The sequence below is a fragment of the Prosopis cineraria genome, unplaced genomic scaffold, assembly GCF_029017545.1.
Source record: "Prosopis cineraria cultivar Desert tree isolate PC_DT_omini unplaced genomic scaffold, ASM2901754v1 PC4, whole genome shotgun sequence".
Taxonomy (NCBI): domain Eukaryota; kingdom Viridiplantae; phylum Streptophyta; class Magnoliopsida; order Fabales; family Fabaceae; genus Prosopis; species Prosopis cineraria.
The window spans coordinates 36,327,078-36,343,582 of NW_026555335.1; the positions used below are offsets into that span (position 1 = coordinate 36,327,078).

At 36.0% G+C, this 16,505-nt stretch overlaps 2 protein-coding genes and 1 long non-coding RNA gene across 3 annotated transcripts; 1 reads left to right on the top strand and 2 right to left on the bottom strand.

Annotated features, from left to right (window-relative positions):
- Positions 1-7,192: 7,192 nt before the first annotated feature.
- Positions 7,193-8,322, bottom strand: LOC129308481 (uncharacterized). Its single transcript, XR_008592626.1, has 2 exons — positions 7,772-8,322; positions 7,193-7,442 (listed from the first exon to the last, which is right to left on the bottom strand). It is a non-coding gene; the product is annotated as an uncharacterized LOC129308481 (long non-coding RNA).
- A 913-nt stretch (positions 8,323-9,235) lies between these two features.
- On the bottom strand, positions 9,236-11,178 carry LOC129307778 (uncharacterized). The gene is made up of 2 exons (XM_054948680.1): positions 10,920-11,178; positions 9,236-9,774 (listed from the first exon to the last, which is right to left on the bottom strand). The coding sequence occupies exons 1-2, from the start codon at positions 11,100-11,102 to the stop codon at positions 9,529-9,531; spliced, it is 429 nt and encodes a 142-aa protein (XP_054804655.1). The 5' UTR covers positions 11,103-11,178; the 3' UTR covers positions 9,236-9,528.
- A 577-nt stretch (positions 11,179-11,755) lies between these two features.
- LOC129308990 (uncharacterized) lies at positions 11,756-16,117 on the top strand. The gene is made up of 7 exons (XM_054950339.1): positions 11,756-11,812; positions 12,814-13,209; positions 13,841-13,939; positions 14,621-14,750; positions 15,051-15,375; positions 15,524-15,578; positions 15,876-16,117. Exons 1-7 carry the CDS (start codon positions 11,756-11,758, stop codon positions 15,948-15,950), a joined length of 1,137 nt encoding a protein of 378 aa, XP_054806314.1. The 3' UTR covers positions 15,951-16,117.
- Positions 16,118-16,505: the final 388 nt, after the last annotated feature.

Sequence of the window (16,505 nt, forward strand, 5' to 3'; positions counted from 1 at the left end):
TTTTATTCTCAAGAGAGTTGAAGACACCAAATTTCTATTCTAATGAGTCCATGATTTATATTCTCAAGCATTAGGACACCATCTGGCCATGTTAGAAATCCTAAGTCACAAGAATCCCATATTTTCCATTCTGAAGTAATAGGGCCCATCCCGACTTCAGATATCTGGAATTCCTCAATTTGGCATCTTCAATTAATATCGGCCTCATTCAGATTCACACAATCCTCTCCTTCTTGACTGCCATACACTAAGTCTAGAGTTTACAAAGAACTACCTTCCCCAGTAAGTTTTGGCTCACCTTCCTCTTTTAACTGAGCTAAACAGGAGTTGTCTCCTCCAGATTCAGAAGGATCATCATCAGTGAGATCAAATTCATAATCAGGAACTATTGCGATCTGCATCTCTATTGCTTTCTGCCTTGGTTTGGAAAGGCCTTCTCAAACTTTCCCTTTCCTCCCATGGGGAGTCTTTCCATTCATCTTCAAAGTATGAATAATAGGACTCATTATCTGAATACCAGTACACTAATCACTTAGTTTTGTCTCTTGAGTTTTGAGAATTGAAGTTTCCTTACTAGAAGTACATATGCCACGATTTGCAGGAAAGAAATGATCATATTATGTCTTCACTCTAGGCAGACTCTGTATAAGGGCCAATAACTTAGGATAACCAAGCTTCCCAACATCTAAATAATAGCCATACTTGTGATAAAATCTAATTGGTATCAAACCCAAATTCCACCTATACGGGTGTTCCCTCAATATCTCACTCAAAGTTTCTCAACATCTGCTAACATGTCAATTCTAGACTTCTCAATATGCCCTTTTTGAGAGGCAAGTGAAAAAACCACAGTATGAGGAATACTCTATTTTTTATCAACACATTCTGATGATTTTTTAGAGTTATTTTGTGTTGTTCTGCTTGGATTGACACGGAAAGGGAAAGTCTGAGGAGGCCTTTCCTCCAACCATTTTTTGTCAGATATTAACAAATCCACTAATAGAAGAAGATCATTTTCACTAAGACAGCAGAGGAATTAGGGTCTATACTTTTAAAAACTGAGCGCCAAGTTCTTCCTGTCAAAAACAACATAGTACATATTATTACGTAGAGACTCTTCCACCACATGTCTATACAATGAATATTGTAGGTATATTGACCAGAAAATGAATGAATATATTATTCCACTGTGCAGAAATATATACACGATTACAAGGCTGACTGTACAAGGAAATAATCAGAAAAAAAAAAATCAAAACACGTATTTACCCTCATAATCTTGTCTAATCATATCCCTATAAATCAGAATCATATCCCTATTAATTAGCAAAGGATATTTCCTAATTAATTATATTTCACACTCCCCCTCAAGTTGGATCATAGATATTAATCATATCCAACTTGCTTATACAATTGTCAAACGCGGGCTTATGTAATCCCTTGGTCAACATATCAGCTGCTTGGAGACTTGTTGGTAAGAAGGTCAAACAAATGATCCCATCTTCCACTTTTTCTCTAATAAAATGCCTATCGATTTCTACATGTTTCGACCTTTCATGCTGTACTAGATTTAAGGCCATGCTTATAGCTGCCTTGTTATCACAGTATAATTTCAGTGGTAGATCTAGTCTGACATGTATTTCCTCAAGTATTCTTTTCAACCATATTTCCTCCATTATGCCTTGAGCTAAGGCCCTTAACTCGGACTCAGCATTACTCTTAGATACAACTCTTTGCTTCTGACTTTTCCATGTAACCAGGTTTCCCCACACGAATGAACAATAACCAGAAGTAGATCTCCTATCTGGGTAATGTCCACCCCAATTTGCATCAGTATATACTTCTATGGTTCTCCGTTCATGTTTCTGAAACAACAAGCCTTTTCCAGGGTGCCCTTCAAGTACCTTAGAATCCTATATACTGCTTCCATGTGTTTTACCTTTGGCTCACACATATGCTGACTAGCTACACTTACTGCAAAGGCTATGTCAGGTCGTGTATGAGATAGGTAGATAAGTTTCCCCACAAGTCTTTGATATCTTTCTTTATCAACTGGTCTGCCTTTTTCCTTATCTTCTTTTTCTTCAATTTTCTCGGTCTTTTCATCAGAATTTTCTTCCTTCTTTGTGAACTTTGGCCTCTTCTTTGGAACAACAATGAGTGTTTCAACAGGTTTGCACCCTAACATGCCTGTCTCTTTTAAGAGATCAAATATGTATTTTCGCTGAGATACATGAATTCCCTTCTTTGATCTTGCAACTTCCATTCCCAAGAAGTATCTTAACATTCCTAGGTCCTTGACCTTGAACTCTTGACTCAACGCATTCTTAATTTTTATGATTTCCTCACTATGATCACCAGTAATAACTATATCATCAACATACACAATGAGAATACACCTCTTACCTCCTTCCAGTTTAACAAACATAGTGTGATCTGATAGTCCTTGTTTGTAGCCCTGAGACCTCAAGACTTGTGAGAATCTATCGAACCATGCTCTCGGTGACTGCTTTAATCCATACAGTGATTTCTTCAACTTGCACACTTGATCACCTTTGCCTTGATTAAAGCCAGGGGGTAGAGTCATATATACTTCCTCTTTCAAGTCTCCATTTAAGAAGGCGTTCTTGATATCTAATTGATGCAACGGCCATTCGAGGTTTGCTGCTATAGATAGTAACACTCTGATAGTGTTTAGGTTGGCCACTGGTGCAAAGGTTTCTTGATAGTCAATGCCATATGTCTGAGTGAATCCCCTAGCTACCAATCGAGCCTTCAATTTTTCAAGGTTCCCATCGGCTTTGAATTTTGGGGTGAACACCCACTTGCAACTTACAAGTTTCTTGTTCCTTGGTTTATTCACAATTTCCCAAGTCCCATTTTCCTCTAATGCTTTCATTTCTTCCAAGACAGCTTCTCTCCATCTTGGTGATTCCAAAGCCTCATGAATATTATTTGGAATACTAACATCATCTAGACTTGCAATGAACCCTTGATACTTGGGAGATATAACATCATAGGACACATATTTTTGAATTGGATGCTGTGTACAAGATCGAGGTTTCTTTCTGAGGGCAATTGGCAAATTCAAATCACTATCCAATTCTTTCCTGGCATCATTATTGGCATTCAAAGTCTCTATGATGTTCTCATTTCCTTCTACAAGATCTCTTATCGGTTCTGAATCAAGGATTGCCTCAGGTGTGGGAGGTTTATTACATTGCTTCTTCTTCCGTTTATAGGTTATGATCTCTTTTTCTGTGGTACTTGTGTCCTTGTTATCCTCTGTACCTGTATTTTCTTTTGCTTCTGGCATAAAAGAGACAGATGGCTCAAAAGAGTTGAGATCCACAGATGGAATAGGGGAATACTCAAAGAATGACTGAAATTCATGCCAAGTCCCCCCCTGAATGGAGGGAGGAGGATAAAAGGATTCGTGTTCAGAAAACGTGACATCATGACTAACGAATAGACGCTGGGAAGAGGGATCAAAACATTTGTAGCCTTTTTGAGAAGAAGAATAACCAATAAATACGCACTTGATAGCCCTAGGTTCAAGCTTTGAAGTGGGGTTAAGATGTACAAAAGCTAAGCACCCAAATATTTTCAAGGGGAGATTAGTTTCAAGATGGTGAAGAGAATGTATTTCGCGTAGTCGATCAAGAGGTGTGATATAGGATAAGACTTTACTTGGCATTCGATTGATGAGGTAAGCAGCAGTAAGAATAGCATCGCCCCAAAAAAATTTTGGCATATTAGTGGTAAACATGAGGGCACGGGCAACCTCCAATAGGTGTTTATTTTTGCGTTCGGCAATACCATTTTGTTGAGGTGTATTTGTACAAGAGGTTTTATGGACGATACCCTTTGTTTTCAAAAATTCACTCATAGTTTTATTCAGGTATTCGGTACTATTATCAGTTTGGAGGATTTGAATGGAGGTATGAAATTGGTTAAGAATCATGGTGTAAAATTCTAAAAATATGGATGTGACATCAGATTTCTCTTTTATTAAGTAGACCCAGCACACACGAGTATGGTCATCTATGAAGGTAACAAACCATTTGGCTTGAGTCCGATTTGGGATACGGGAAGGACCCCACACATCACTATGAATGATAGAAAAAGGTTTAGACGGTTTGTATTCAGAGTGCGGAAGTGAGGAACGATGGTGTTTAGCCAATTCACCAAGTATCACAATGAAAAGTAGAAATTTTATTGAATGAAAAATGAGGAAACAGACGACTTAAGTACTGGACATTAGGATGACCCATTCTTTTATGCCATAACAAAAGATCATTATTCTCAGAGGTGGACACAAGGTTACACCGAATACGAGACCAGAGACTACTCACGGTTGATTCATTAAGGTAGTATAGCCCATCACACTCCTCAGCATTGCCAATCATCTTCCCCGATGTGAGATCCTGAAAGATACAATGAGTAGAGAAAAAATGAGCACTACAGTGAGCTTGTTTAGTCAACTTGCTTATGGATAACAAATTACAAGCTAAGTATGGAACATGAAGGACTGAATCCAGTTGTAAAAATTCAGAAATAGTAATGCTTCCCTTTCCAGCAATGGAGGAAGATGTTCCATTAGCAGTATCAATTTTCTCATGTCCACTACATGGAAAATATGATGTAAATAACGTGGAGTCTGCCGTCATGTGATCTGAGGCCCCAGAGTCAACAATCCACCGGGATTTATGGAAGGAGGTATTTAATGCATAATGATTCTTACCTTGCTTGGCCACAGAAACAGTGTGGTTTTGAGATGGTTGACCAGGTCGTTGTAGTGTATTTAACACCTCCAGGAGCTTAATTAACTGGTCTTTATCCATTTGAGGGATGGCAATAGATTTTTTTAGGGCATTTTCTGAAGTCGCTTGATATCCACGTGCCTTACCCTTGCTTGGTTTCCAGTCAGCAGGCTTCCCATGAAGATCCCAACACTTGTCCTTTGTGTGACCAGTCTTTTTACAATGATCACACGAGATTTTCCCTTTTGTCTCCTTTAAACCGTGATCAGCGCTTTTACTTATCAAGGCAGAAGGTTCAGAAGAGGAAGATATAGGAACAGGGTCAGTAAGCATCACCTTTCGACGAGAAGACTCCCTACGGACTTCTCCAAATGCATCTCGTGCTGAGGGTAATGGCGAGCGAGCTAGGATTCTGCTTCGGACATCATCTAATGAGTGATGAAGACCGGCCAAGAATTGAAACACCCGCTCATCCTCAACTCGTTTTTTGGACCTTGATGCATCATGAGTACAAGCCCATTCCTCTTCTGTGTTGAGGTCGATCTCCTGCCATATGGTAACGAGTTCTAACCAATATTCGGTCAAGTCACATTCAGCTTGTTTAATCTGCCAGCTTCGAGTCTTCAGCTCATATGTTCGAGCACTGTCTTCACCATCCGAGTATGATTCTCGAACAGCTTCCCAAATGTCTCTCGCAGTAGGCAAAAACATGAAGGAGCGTCGGACCTGTGGAGTCATGGCTGTGACCAACCATGAAGCAACTAACGAGTCCTCGGTCTCCCACTTTGACAGGGCTGCTGTGTCTGACTCGTCTGGTACCTTAGACGTACCGGTGATGAAGCCCAGTTTTCCACGACCACCAATAGCGAGTCGCATAGCTTGAGCCCACTCACGGTAATTATGTCCGTTGAATTTATCGGACACCGGGAGAACAGAGGACCCTTCGGCAGAACTCAACCCGAGGGGAGTTCCGCCATGGGTGTACGATGAGGAGTTCTCGGTGCTTGAGCCTATGGACGAAGGTCTCGAGTTGCTCGACTGTGACTCCTCTACTGGTCGTACGCTGCCGTCTGCATTTTCTGGGTCAGAACCGTCGATCAACTCTGATACCATGTAGGTATATTGACCAGAAAATGAATGAATATATTATTCCACTGTGCAGAAATATATACACGATTACAAGGCTGACTGTACAAGGAAATAATCAAAAAAAAATCAAAACACGTATTTACCCTCATAATCTTGTCTAATCATATCCCTATAAATCAGAATCATATCCCTATTAATTAGCAAAGGATATTTCCTAATTAATTATATTTCACAAATATCATTAAAAATTAAGAAAGTCTTATAATTATCTACACAAACACTGTTCTTATAGTACATAGCAAATGTGAAATTTTTCAAATTAGCTCTAAAGGACTATTATCCTAACCAACCTGCTTCTTGACTGGAAGACAAGAATTACTCCTTTGGAGGTGAAAACCAAAGATTCTACTTCCTTCCAAAAGGAACTACAAGAAATTACCTTAGGCTCTCCAAAACGATTCAATGTCTGTCTTAGTTCTAATAACTCAAGCTCCTTAAAATGACTAGCTATTTGTCTCTATTTTAATGATTGGAGCTCCTTAGAATGACTAACCTTCTGTCGCAGATTTGATAGCTCATGCTCTTTATAATGACTAACTATATGTTTCAAACCCAATAACTCAAGCTCTCTAGCATTTCTAACCATCTCATTCCCATGTGCAGTCAAATTATGTGTGTTTCCAACCTTTTTCCTGAACAGTCACCAACTTTTAATCCAATCCAAGAATGTTAGACGCTTACTAAAAGTATTGCTGGGAGTTTCCCTACTACCACCAATATGACTATCTGCTCCATTAGGTTCATTTTTTGTTGGTTTAGCATATTTGTCATCAGCATTTAACTTTTCAGAAGTATCATCTAAAATGCCATTCTTTCCCACATCTGCAACCTGTTGGACCTTTTGTGGAATATCTTCCCTACTAAGTTCATGGATGAGATCATTGAAGTAATCACATGATTCGACTCTTCATTTTCAACCAACTCTGTAGACAGTACAAAACTGCTTTCAATGGGTTTTGGAGATAATTTGGGAGATGCAATGTCCAAAAAGTCCTTTATTAGGTATAACCCGAAGCCGTACATTCATCATTGATAAAAGAAACTAGGAAAAATTTTTATATCCATAGTAATATTTATCCAAGTAGATACCAGCTTTTTCCAACTTTGTTTGAAGGCATGATAAAGAGATGCCATTTGGATGCAAATTCAATATCTGATGAACCTGCTGCACAACTGGCTTTGGAATTGGGCTAAAGCTCAAACCTAAAAAAGTGTCTTTAAGAGGTGCATCATGGTGACCATGCCTAGAACTGTACAAACCATCAAGAGGATCATTAAAATGTTTTCCACCAAGATCTTCTCCTCTGAGTAATGAATTCCAGTGCCATACTATAGTTGTTACACTGCATAGACAATGAGAAGTATTTATACCAGTAATTAGGATATTGTAGTTATTCATTCACAAACGATGTAATACTTCAGCAAAATCCTTATCGCTTGAAATTAGAAACAAATGTGTCGGAGGAGGATTTTGGGAAACCCAAAGCATAAGGTCAATGAGAAGAGATCTATCAGCGCTATTCTTTCCACCTGCAATCATGTAGTTAGGGACAAGATAAGTTTGAAATGTGAACAAATAGTGAATAATGCAACAGTGACATTGCCGTGAGAACTGTAAGCATAACAAGAGAGAAAAAGACAAGGACCAAAACGCTTGCCAGCTACAGAATAGTGGAATATCAAAATAAAGAAGAAGACACCAACTTTTGAATAAATAACAAAATGCAGTAACATACACGTACTATACGGATAGTTCTATGAAATGATCAGCTTTGAACTATTTATGCTATGTCTTTCCCTCACCTAAATCAAGTGGGGCAAAAAAAAGATTCCAGCAAATAAAAGAAATAATGACCAACCCTTAGGAACGTGGATGATTTTGATCCCAGTGGACGCGAGAGCCTCCTGGTTGGACCTTGTGAGCTAATAAACATCACCAAATGCCTTAATTCGGAGAGGCCCCATGATTCCTTTGGCTCTAACAGCCTCCATTATGAAGTGAGCAATTCTAAAAACATTCACAGCAGACGGTGGGAGGCAATTCTTAAAATCCCACCATACTGGAATTGGTATATTCTGGGGTTCATGATAATGGCGTCTAAGTAATGAGGAGTTACTCAACGAGCGAGGGAAGTGACAAATTTGAAAGAGAGGAAGACGAACTGACGATGATGATGAAGAAGAAATGGAAGATAAAATGAAAATCTTTTTGGAAAGCATGCGTCTAACCATGCCGAGTAAATTTAGAATCAAAATCTTTGAACCTCAGATCATAGAGGAGATGAGTGTGGAAGTGAGAAACACGAACACTAAACTTTGCATCAAAAGAGGAGCCATCACTCATCAACTCCTTTCAGGGAAGCTCGAATCTTCACCATGCGTAGCGCCATGACTCACTCACTGCAGCCGAATACCGTCTTCTATTAGGCCTTCTAAGTAACCTGAACAAAGGTCATTTATGGATTTTTTTTTTTAAGCCCATATCTTTTTGCTTTTGTTTCGCTTCGCTCGCATAAAAAGTAAAAAGTAACATAATCACCAAATAAATGTGGCATAGATGGCAACCGTCTAAATTATTTTAGGATTTGATTTTTAAAAATATATATTAAAAACACCTTAAATGATCTCTGATTTTTTGAAAAATTAATCTAATGGCTGTTGATTGTGAGAATATATTGGGCAACAAAAAAAAAAATAATCTGTTATGAACGTCTTATTAATAAATAATTTATAATTAATGCTCTTTAAACTTGAAAGTACATTAGCTGCTAAATTTAATTTATCTAAACTTTCTTATATATATAATTCTAATAATAAGTGTTAGCCAATCAGATCATGACAGATATGAGAAAATAAGCTGCATTGTTTATAGAATCATGGCTTGTGAAAAACACAGCTTAATTAAGCTTTTTTTAATATATATTAGATGCCTTTCTAGGGGCTAAACACATTTTCATTGCTATGGTAAGCCACATTGCATTGTTATTTAACAAAAAAATTGTTTCTTAAACCAAAAAGAAAATAAAACTTTGGACCAGCAGTATGGAGAGTCTCTCAAAATAAAGATCAATGTATCAATAAGTGTTGGTTTTAGTGAAAGGACATGCAGCATTTTAAATACAAAATCTCGAGTTTAAATTTGTATGAATACCAAAAAAATGTCTCTAGGAGAGTCATTTTTAATTAACTTGATAATCTAACCCAATTAAATGATTATATTTAAAAAAATTAAGAACCAATATACGCATACATCATGTAAGGTTATGTTTACGAGAAATACCATGACTTGATAATATTCGTCAAATTAAAATTAACACATGATCTTATCAAAAAAAAATAAGAGATGATTTTTCTTTTCAAATGATTGTACATATCACGATTTGACATTGAATCTAAATCCAAACATATGCACAAAAGTGCATGGCAATGCACATCAGCACGGGCATGAGAGAAAAATAATTAAAAACATAATAAACTTAATAAATATTGATTCATCCCAAGCATAAAAAGAGGTGCCTGGGTTGACTGGGCCCTAAAGTGCTTTCATGGGCCTATTTGGGCCTTAATGGCTTTGCTCTGATTGTTCAGGTTTAGAGTCCTCACTTGATTTTGCAGGCTACTCGGCTTCATCTCTCTGTTCACTGTCATTTCCATCACAATTCTGTAACTTATTACTGCTTTGTGTTTCTTCTGAGAATTTGTTCTTAGCCTCTTCTGGTAGTGATTCTTGTCTCCCTCCTTCATTCCTTTCATTTAACTCCTTCACTTCATATTTTTGCTTTTCCTTTTCTGACGCTTCTTTTTTCACATTCTCTCCGTCTTCACTTTTCTCACTTCTTGTATTTGTTTTCATACCTTCACTCTGATTTCAAATGGCCAAATTAATTGTTAAAAAGTTTAAGAATAATGTAAACTTATCTTATCGTGAATGTTCATTTGAGCATAGTTCTTATATTTTTGTTATTGAATTCTATAATGAAATAATGTATTGTTTTTTTTTAAGGAATATATATTGTATAAAACGTCACACTATTAAGGGTTTCAAATACTTTTGTGTTCGTCATGATCATTATTGAAGAATGAATAATAAATATTTAAAAATAAAATTTTATTTGGTAACAACTATTTGAAACCCGATATTACCAGCTACTTTAAATTTGAGTATTATCAATGCCAATTGAAATAATTTCTTTCACATGATTTTTTTATTCAAAATATTTCAGCCCAAGGTCTAACTCTTACCACGGTAATAATATACTTGATAATCAAATAACTATGATACTACTATATTGAAGGACTTTTGCAAACAAAAAATGATTCGTCATACATGTTTATACACTCTACCAATACACTGAGTTCACTATATATTCTAATTTATAGTAGGTAAGGTGGGCACTATGCATTTGGGCAGAGTTTAATTTAATACGTTCTTCTTATGCTTTTTGGTATTTTATATCCATTGATGATTTGGACTTTCTTAGCTGAACTGAACAAATAATCAAAAATAAATAAAAAAAGGATTTTATTGAACATAAAAATATTTATATTTAACTAAAAAAAGTAATAAGAATTTTATATAATAATAATTACAAAAATATTAACAAGCACTTAAGTATGACGATATCATTACATCCTCTTTTATTTAATTTTATAATATGAAGTTGTCTATAGTTCTGTAGTCCCGTAGACAAAATAATAGTTAATTGATAAGGCAATTAGGGTGTGGTTAATAATTAAGACAGACCACAGATGAAGAGATGCATGCATTAGTGCATTATTGTAGCTAGCTAGTTTTGTATTGTAAGTGAAAGTTGAAATTAACCAATGGGATCCATACAGAAATGGGGTCCTCCAAGGAGTCCCTTGTCATATCATTAATGCAAAGTAGTTTTGATTTGATTTAGATGCAATGTTTGGAATCTCTGAAAGCAAGAGAAGCTAAACCAGCTATCAAGAAGAGGCTGAGAAGCTAACTAACCAGCGAAGATTATCAGAAATAATAGGTACCTGGTGGAACAAGTAGCTGAGAGAAGGGCGTTTGCTGGAGATCTCATGGGGTGAAGAAAGCTGATGATGATGATGATGATGATGATGATGATGATGAGCTTCATGAGATTCAGACATGTTGACCTCATTAATAGGTTGCCCTGTTTCCTTCAACACTCTGGACTTGCTCCCACAACCTCCCATGTCGTCTTCAAATACACTACCTACCACTATATTACTTCCTTCTCTCTCTCTATGCCTGAGTATTCTTTATGGAGGACTTAGCATGAACTGAAGCTAAGCATGGATATGCTATATTTGATAATAAAAGTGGAGCCCACTGTGGTAGGAATAGATATTTGATCTGATTATAACACGACACCTAATTCTTGGTGGCTCTCCCAATTATTTCTTCTTTAGGTTGTTAACTCTCTAATTTTTGTCCATTACCAATCGAACGGATTGTGCCAGATTGTGATATATCAATTACCAAACTAGCGCCGCACCAAAGATTAACTGAGTAGGACTTTGGCCTGGCTTTTTTAATGGAAAGGATTCTATCAAGCAACTCGTTGTTTAATCTAGTTTAAGTTTAACTTAAAGTTAAATAGAACTAGACTCAGTTCATGAGATTGAAAAACTAGTCTTGATGATCCAGTATTTCACTTCGTTAGTTTTCTTTTTCCTATATATATAAGAGATAATAATTCATTTTAACCTGATAAATTTATTTAAGATAAAAAAATACTTATAATCATGTAAAATTTATCAAAAATTATTAAAATCTAATTATAATAAATCCATAACAATCTCCAATAAAAATAAAAAGGATTTCAGTTCTTGCATCATGTGGCAATATGGAGACACAGAGTGAAGAGTTTTCAAAATTCAAGCTATCATTGGTTCAGTGGAGAGTAAAAAATTGAAAATGAGGAGAAAACATTTAGACACTTCAAAGTTCAAACTATATTAAATATATTTATATTAAAATTACTTTATAGGACCAAAATAGACCAAATGGTCTAACATCTCGGTATCTTATCTAGTTTAATTCAAAGATAAAGTATGGCTTTTTTTTATCATTTTAGTCCTTCTAGTCTATTTTTACAAGACCAGACTGGACCATATTTATTCAGGTTGGATAGGATTAGGAGACTTTTATCCAACCCAAAATCAAACATTTGAGTACACTATTAACTAGAATCATTCTATAATTTCATTGAATGTTCTATTTGGTCTTCTTCTAATCCTTATCCCCTTGCTCAATATTATTTGTTTCATTTATTAATTAATTCAAAAAAAAATGAAAAATCACCTAATATATTGTCTATATTTATTTCTATATATAATATAAAATATAAGAAGTCATGCTGGAATTATATTTTTTTATTATACACAGGTGCCCTTCTATTGGAGTAGGTAATTATGTTTAAATCATGGTTGAGTATTAAATATAGATATATCTCCTACTAAAACATTGCAATTGTGACTTTCACTCTAACATCCTAAATATTTGACTCAAACCAACTTGGTTGACAATTTGTAAATATTTTTTTTAGAGAGCCTACCTCCCATCAAGAATTTAATTGATGCTAACTAAACATTGCAATTGTAATTGTTGGATAGTGAAATTAGACTAAGATCTTAACAACAATTATGATTTTTTAAGGAAAAAAGTATTTGTTTTTATATAAGAAAGCTTAGGTGAGTTAGATACCAGGACTCATCAAGGTTAAGGAATGTTTAGAGAGGAACTTACAAATCACTCACTAAAAAAATCATTATATTAATGATAAAATTTAATCACATAACTTTAAGTTATAAACTAAATTTTTATTAGTTGGATTAACTTTTATTGGTTAAAAAAAAATCTTTTGACAATAACTAGCCCTTTTCGAACATGGAGCTAAACTAGCCGGGGGGAAATGGGCTTGGGAGGGGCGCAGGCCCATGTGGGACTGTGCCGGCAACTGCAACGCCATGTGGTTTTTGCTTTGGTGCCGGAGGGAAGGAAGAGAACGGAGCGTGCGGAGACATCATCGGCTTCGCTTCACCTCAAGCCTCGCATCCATTTCCTTCGCTCACAAGCGAATCTTCCTCAAGTTTTATACATCGCAGCCCCATTCTGCGTCAAACTCCAAGTCAAGTCTTTGTTGGATCTGGCCGCCTCGATATGCAAGTATCCCGATGGCGAAACGTGTTTTCACTCAGGACTTACCTGATTCCTTCACCAAAACTAGCACCGTCCCGAACCTTAGCGTTTCATTCCACCCCTTTTTCGTGTCAGAAATGGAAGAATAAATCTAACTCCGTGAGTTTCTGTCTCTGCTTCTTCCCAAAAGCTATTATTTTTCTGGCTTGCGATTCTCAATTTCGTTTTTCATCACAAGATGGAACCAAAAGGACAGACTGTGAGAAACGATGTCCGTGGAGTAGTTTATCTGGTATTTAAAAAAAAAATTGCTAAACAATATGAGCTTGAATGATTGTATTGCGTGTTCAATTGTCCATGGGACGGGGTTTCTGGGTTCAAGTTTTAGCCGCAGTTGCTCCTGAACAATTTTAACGGACAAATACAGAGGTCATTGTAGATATTGTTTTCGCTTTGAAAATAGTTTTTGCTATATAACCATTGACTCTCTAACTTCCCCCTTTTTCAAGGTCTGTTTGGAATGTTTGACAATCACAATGTTTTGCAGCTTGTAAGAGGAAATCAACAGCCATCTAACGTACAATTTCAGCACATAGATTTAGGGTATTTCATGCATGTTAAGTTTGTTACAAGTAATGTAGGGAAAACCCTGCTTTTGTTACATCCATGTAATTGTTGAATGTGGGTGTTTGCTTCTGGCACTTGAATGCTATGAATTCCATGCAATTTTGGCTGCTTAAATCATAATCCTTAAACTTGAAACTTCTCTGATACCAAAATTTAACTTCAGAATCATATCAGATTTGTAGTGCGTGAAAAGCGCTCAGATGCAAAGAAAGCTCTGAAAGATCTCCTTTACAATAGTGGGGCCTCCAAATTTTCATCTCAGGTATGCTTTTAAAGATTTTAATTATGTTGAGAACTCTTGTTATTCCATGTTTCAGACTACCTTTTTTTCATTAATTGATTACTGCAAATCTGCAATTGCATGTTTAGTCATCTGCACTGTCCTTAATTCTCTTGGTGAGGCTGAGAGTCTGGATAAAGTCTGTGGGATAAAGACATGGCCTACAACTACAAAGTCCAGAAAGGAGCTGCTTTTGCAGAAAACAATGTTCACAAAGTTGAATCTTTGACGCAGAACTGGTTAACACTCCACTTATACAATGACTCCTAGGTTTGGCTAGAAAAGAGAAGAAAAGAAGCAAGAGAGAAACCAAAGTATGCATTGGATGGATCTTGTTTCAATTCTTTGTGACTCAAAGAATAGATTGTAATACTAAAATTTGTTGTCAGTTTCAATTACTTAGTAAACTGACTACTGGCTACGTAAAATTAATAAATCAGATTTGACTATGGTCAATAGAGTAAGAGCTTCCTTCCTGATGGGCCGGGTGCCGTGGGTGCAGAATTATCCACACTGTCAATCATAGAATATTGTCTAACACCTTCATCTCCACACATTTGAATAGCGTATTTGCCTGGAGTTTAATAACTTACACATTTCTGCGCATCACAAATGCTACCTATCTACAATTTATCATGCATTTGTTTTGCACTTTTTACCTAGAAGAAAGAAACATGGAAACTTGAAGGGGATCACGATTGGTGTGAAGATCAAGAAAATTCAGGTGACCATAATAATAAAGGTCAACCAAAGTCTCGTCGAAAGTTTGGAAAATCAAAAAGGAAAACAAAAGGTGAGTTCTTTCTTGTTCATCTATATTTTTCCCCTCTGCCACCTCCTGCCAAACTCATTTGTCAAACATGTTCTGTGTATACGTTGAGGACTAGATAATGAAAGTACCTTTTTGGATATCCTACTGCTTAGGACTTAGGAACAACACATCCAATGATATGTATAGTTTTAGAGCAGTCATTGAGTCAACCATCCAATTTTAAATAATCTGAACTTGATATTAATAAGTTAAAATGATTTTTAAGTTGATGTGTGTTATACTTCTCTAGCCATTAATGTGCATATGATTGTACCAACTCAGGGAAAATCAGAAGAGGGAGTTTCTGTGAGGACTTTGATGATCCTGAGACAATCTTCTGTGCAAGATTTGGTTATAAATCGTCAACCTGGTCCTTCTGTGACTGGCGGGGGTCTTCATTTGAGAATTCAACATCTGGATTTGATCACAGGAGCTGGGCAAATAGAAGTAGAACTAGAAAGTGGAACGGTGCTAGTGATGCTGAGTCTTCAAGTGATGTGGAGTCTGATGATGACATCAATTCATGTTTTGTAGGTTTGCTTTCTGATAGAACTATCCTTGGTCTGCCTCCCACAGGTCCTTTAAAGATTGAAGATGTTAAAAATGCGTAAGTGGCCCTTGGCATCATTTATCCCAAACTTTACACTTCATGGAAGTTAAAAACTACGTACTGATATCTTTCTTTTTTTTTTTTCTTTTTTTTTTTCTTTTCTTTTCTTTCTTTCTTTTTTTTTTTTTTTTTTTTGCAATTGTAGCTTCCGGTTATCAGCTTTAAAATGGCATCCTGATAAGCATCAAGGCCCTTCCCAGGTGAGATTGGCATGTTTCTATGTGGCCTTTCGGCCGCTTGAAATGTATGCAAGAGTTGGAAATAGAGTAACAAACTATAACCGAACTATCGTTTTTATGATGAATTTGTTCGTACACAATACCAGGTGTTAAATTCTGCAGAATTGGCATTAGCTAGAAAGGATCTATAATGTTTAAGAAAAAAAGGGAAAAATAAATCCCAACAAAATGATGGTCATGATGATTGATGATTTTGCTTCTCTCGATTTTTCTTGTTTCGTTTGGTAACTTGTGCAAGCTGATTGCTCTTGGTTGCAGGTGATGGCTGAAGAGAAATTTAAACAGTGCGTGAATGCGTACAAGTCGTTGTGCAGTGCAATCTCCTCGGCGTAGTTTGGCATGTCCTCATTGCAAGAGAAACAGCTTAGCACTGGCCAGACGTGTGCTAAAAATTTATTTACTTTTTTTTTAAAAAAAAAGATTGTAACACTTTTAACAGTTGTATCTTTATTAAAGATTCGGTGTACAAATTCAATGTACATTTTTATTTTTCATGCGAAGATTTCCTATATTCCCGACATTTGTGCGGAGTCCGGGAGACATCCGTGAAGCTCTGTTCAACGGAATTTACATCTCAAGATGATGAAAAGTGATATTATTATTATTATTATTATTATTATTATTTTGTGAATATGGAAAATATGATTTCCTTCCGTTTTCGAGCTTAAACCATCTGTATCATGTCGATTTTTTAATTTTCAAAAATAAAAAATAGAGGTTCCAATATTTTGAATTAGAAAAAACTAATAAATAATTTAATTATAATGAAAATTTTAATTTATCAATTCCACCTCAATTATTAATTTGATCTTTCAGATTTAATTTTTATCTATTTAATTTTTAAGTTTATTTAAATTATCGATTTGGATTTTGTTGTTTAAATTTAAG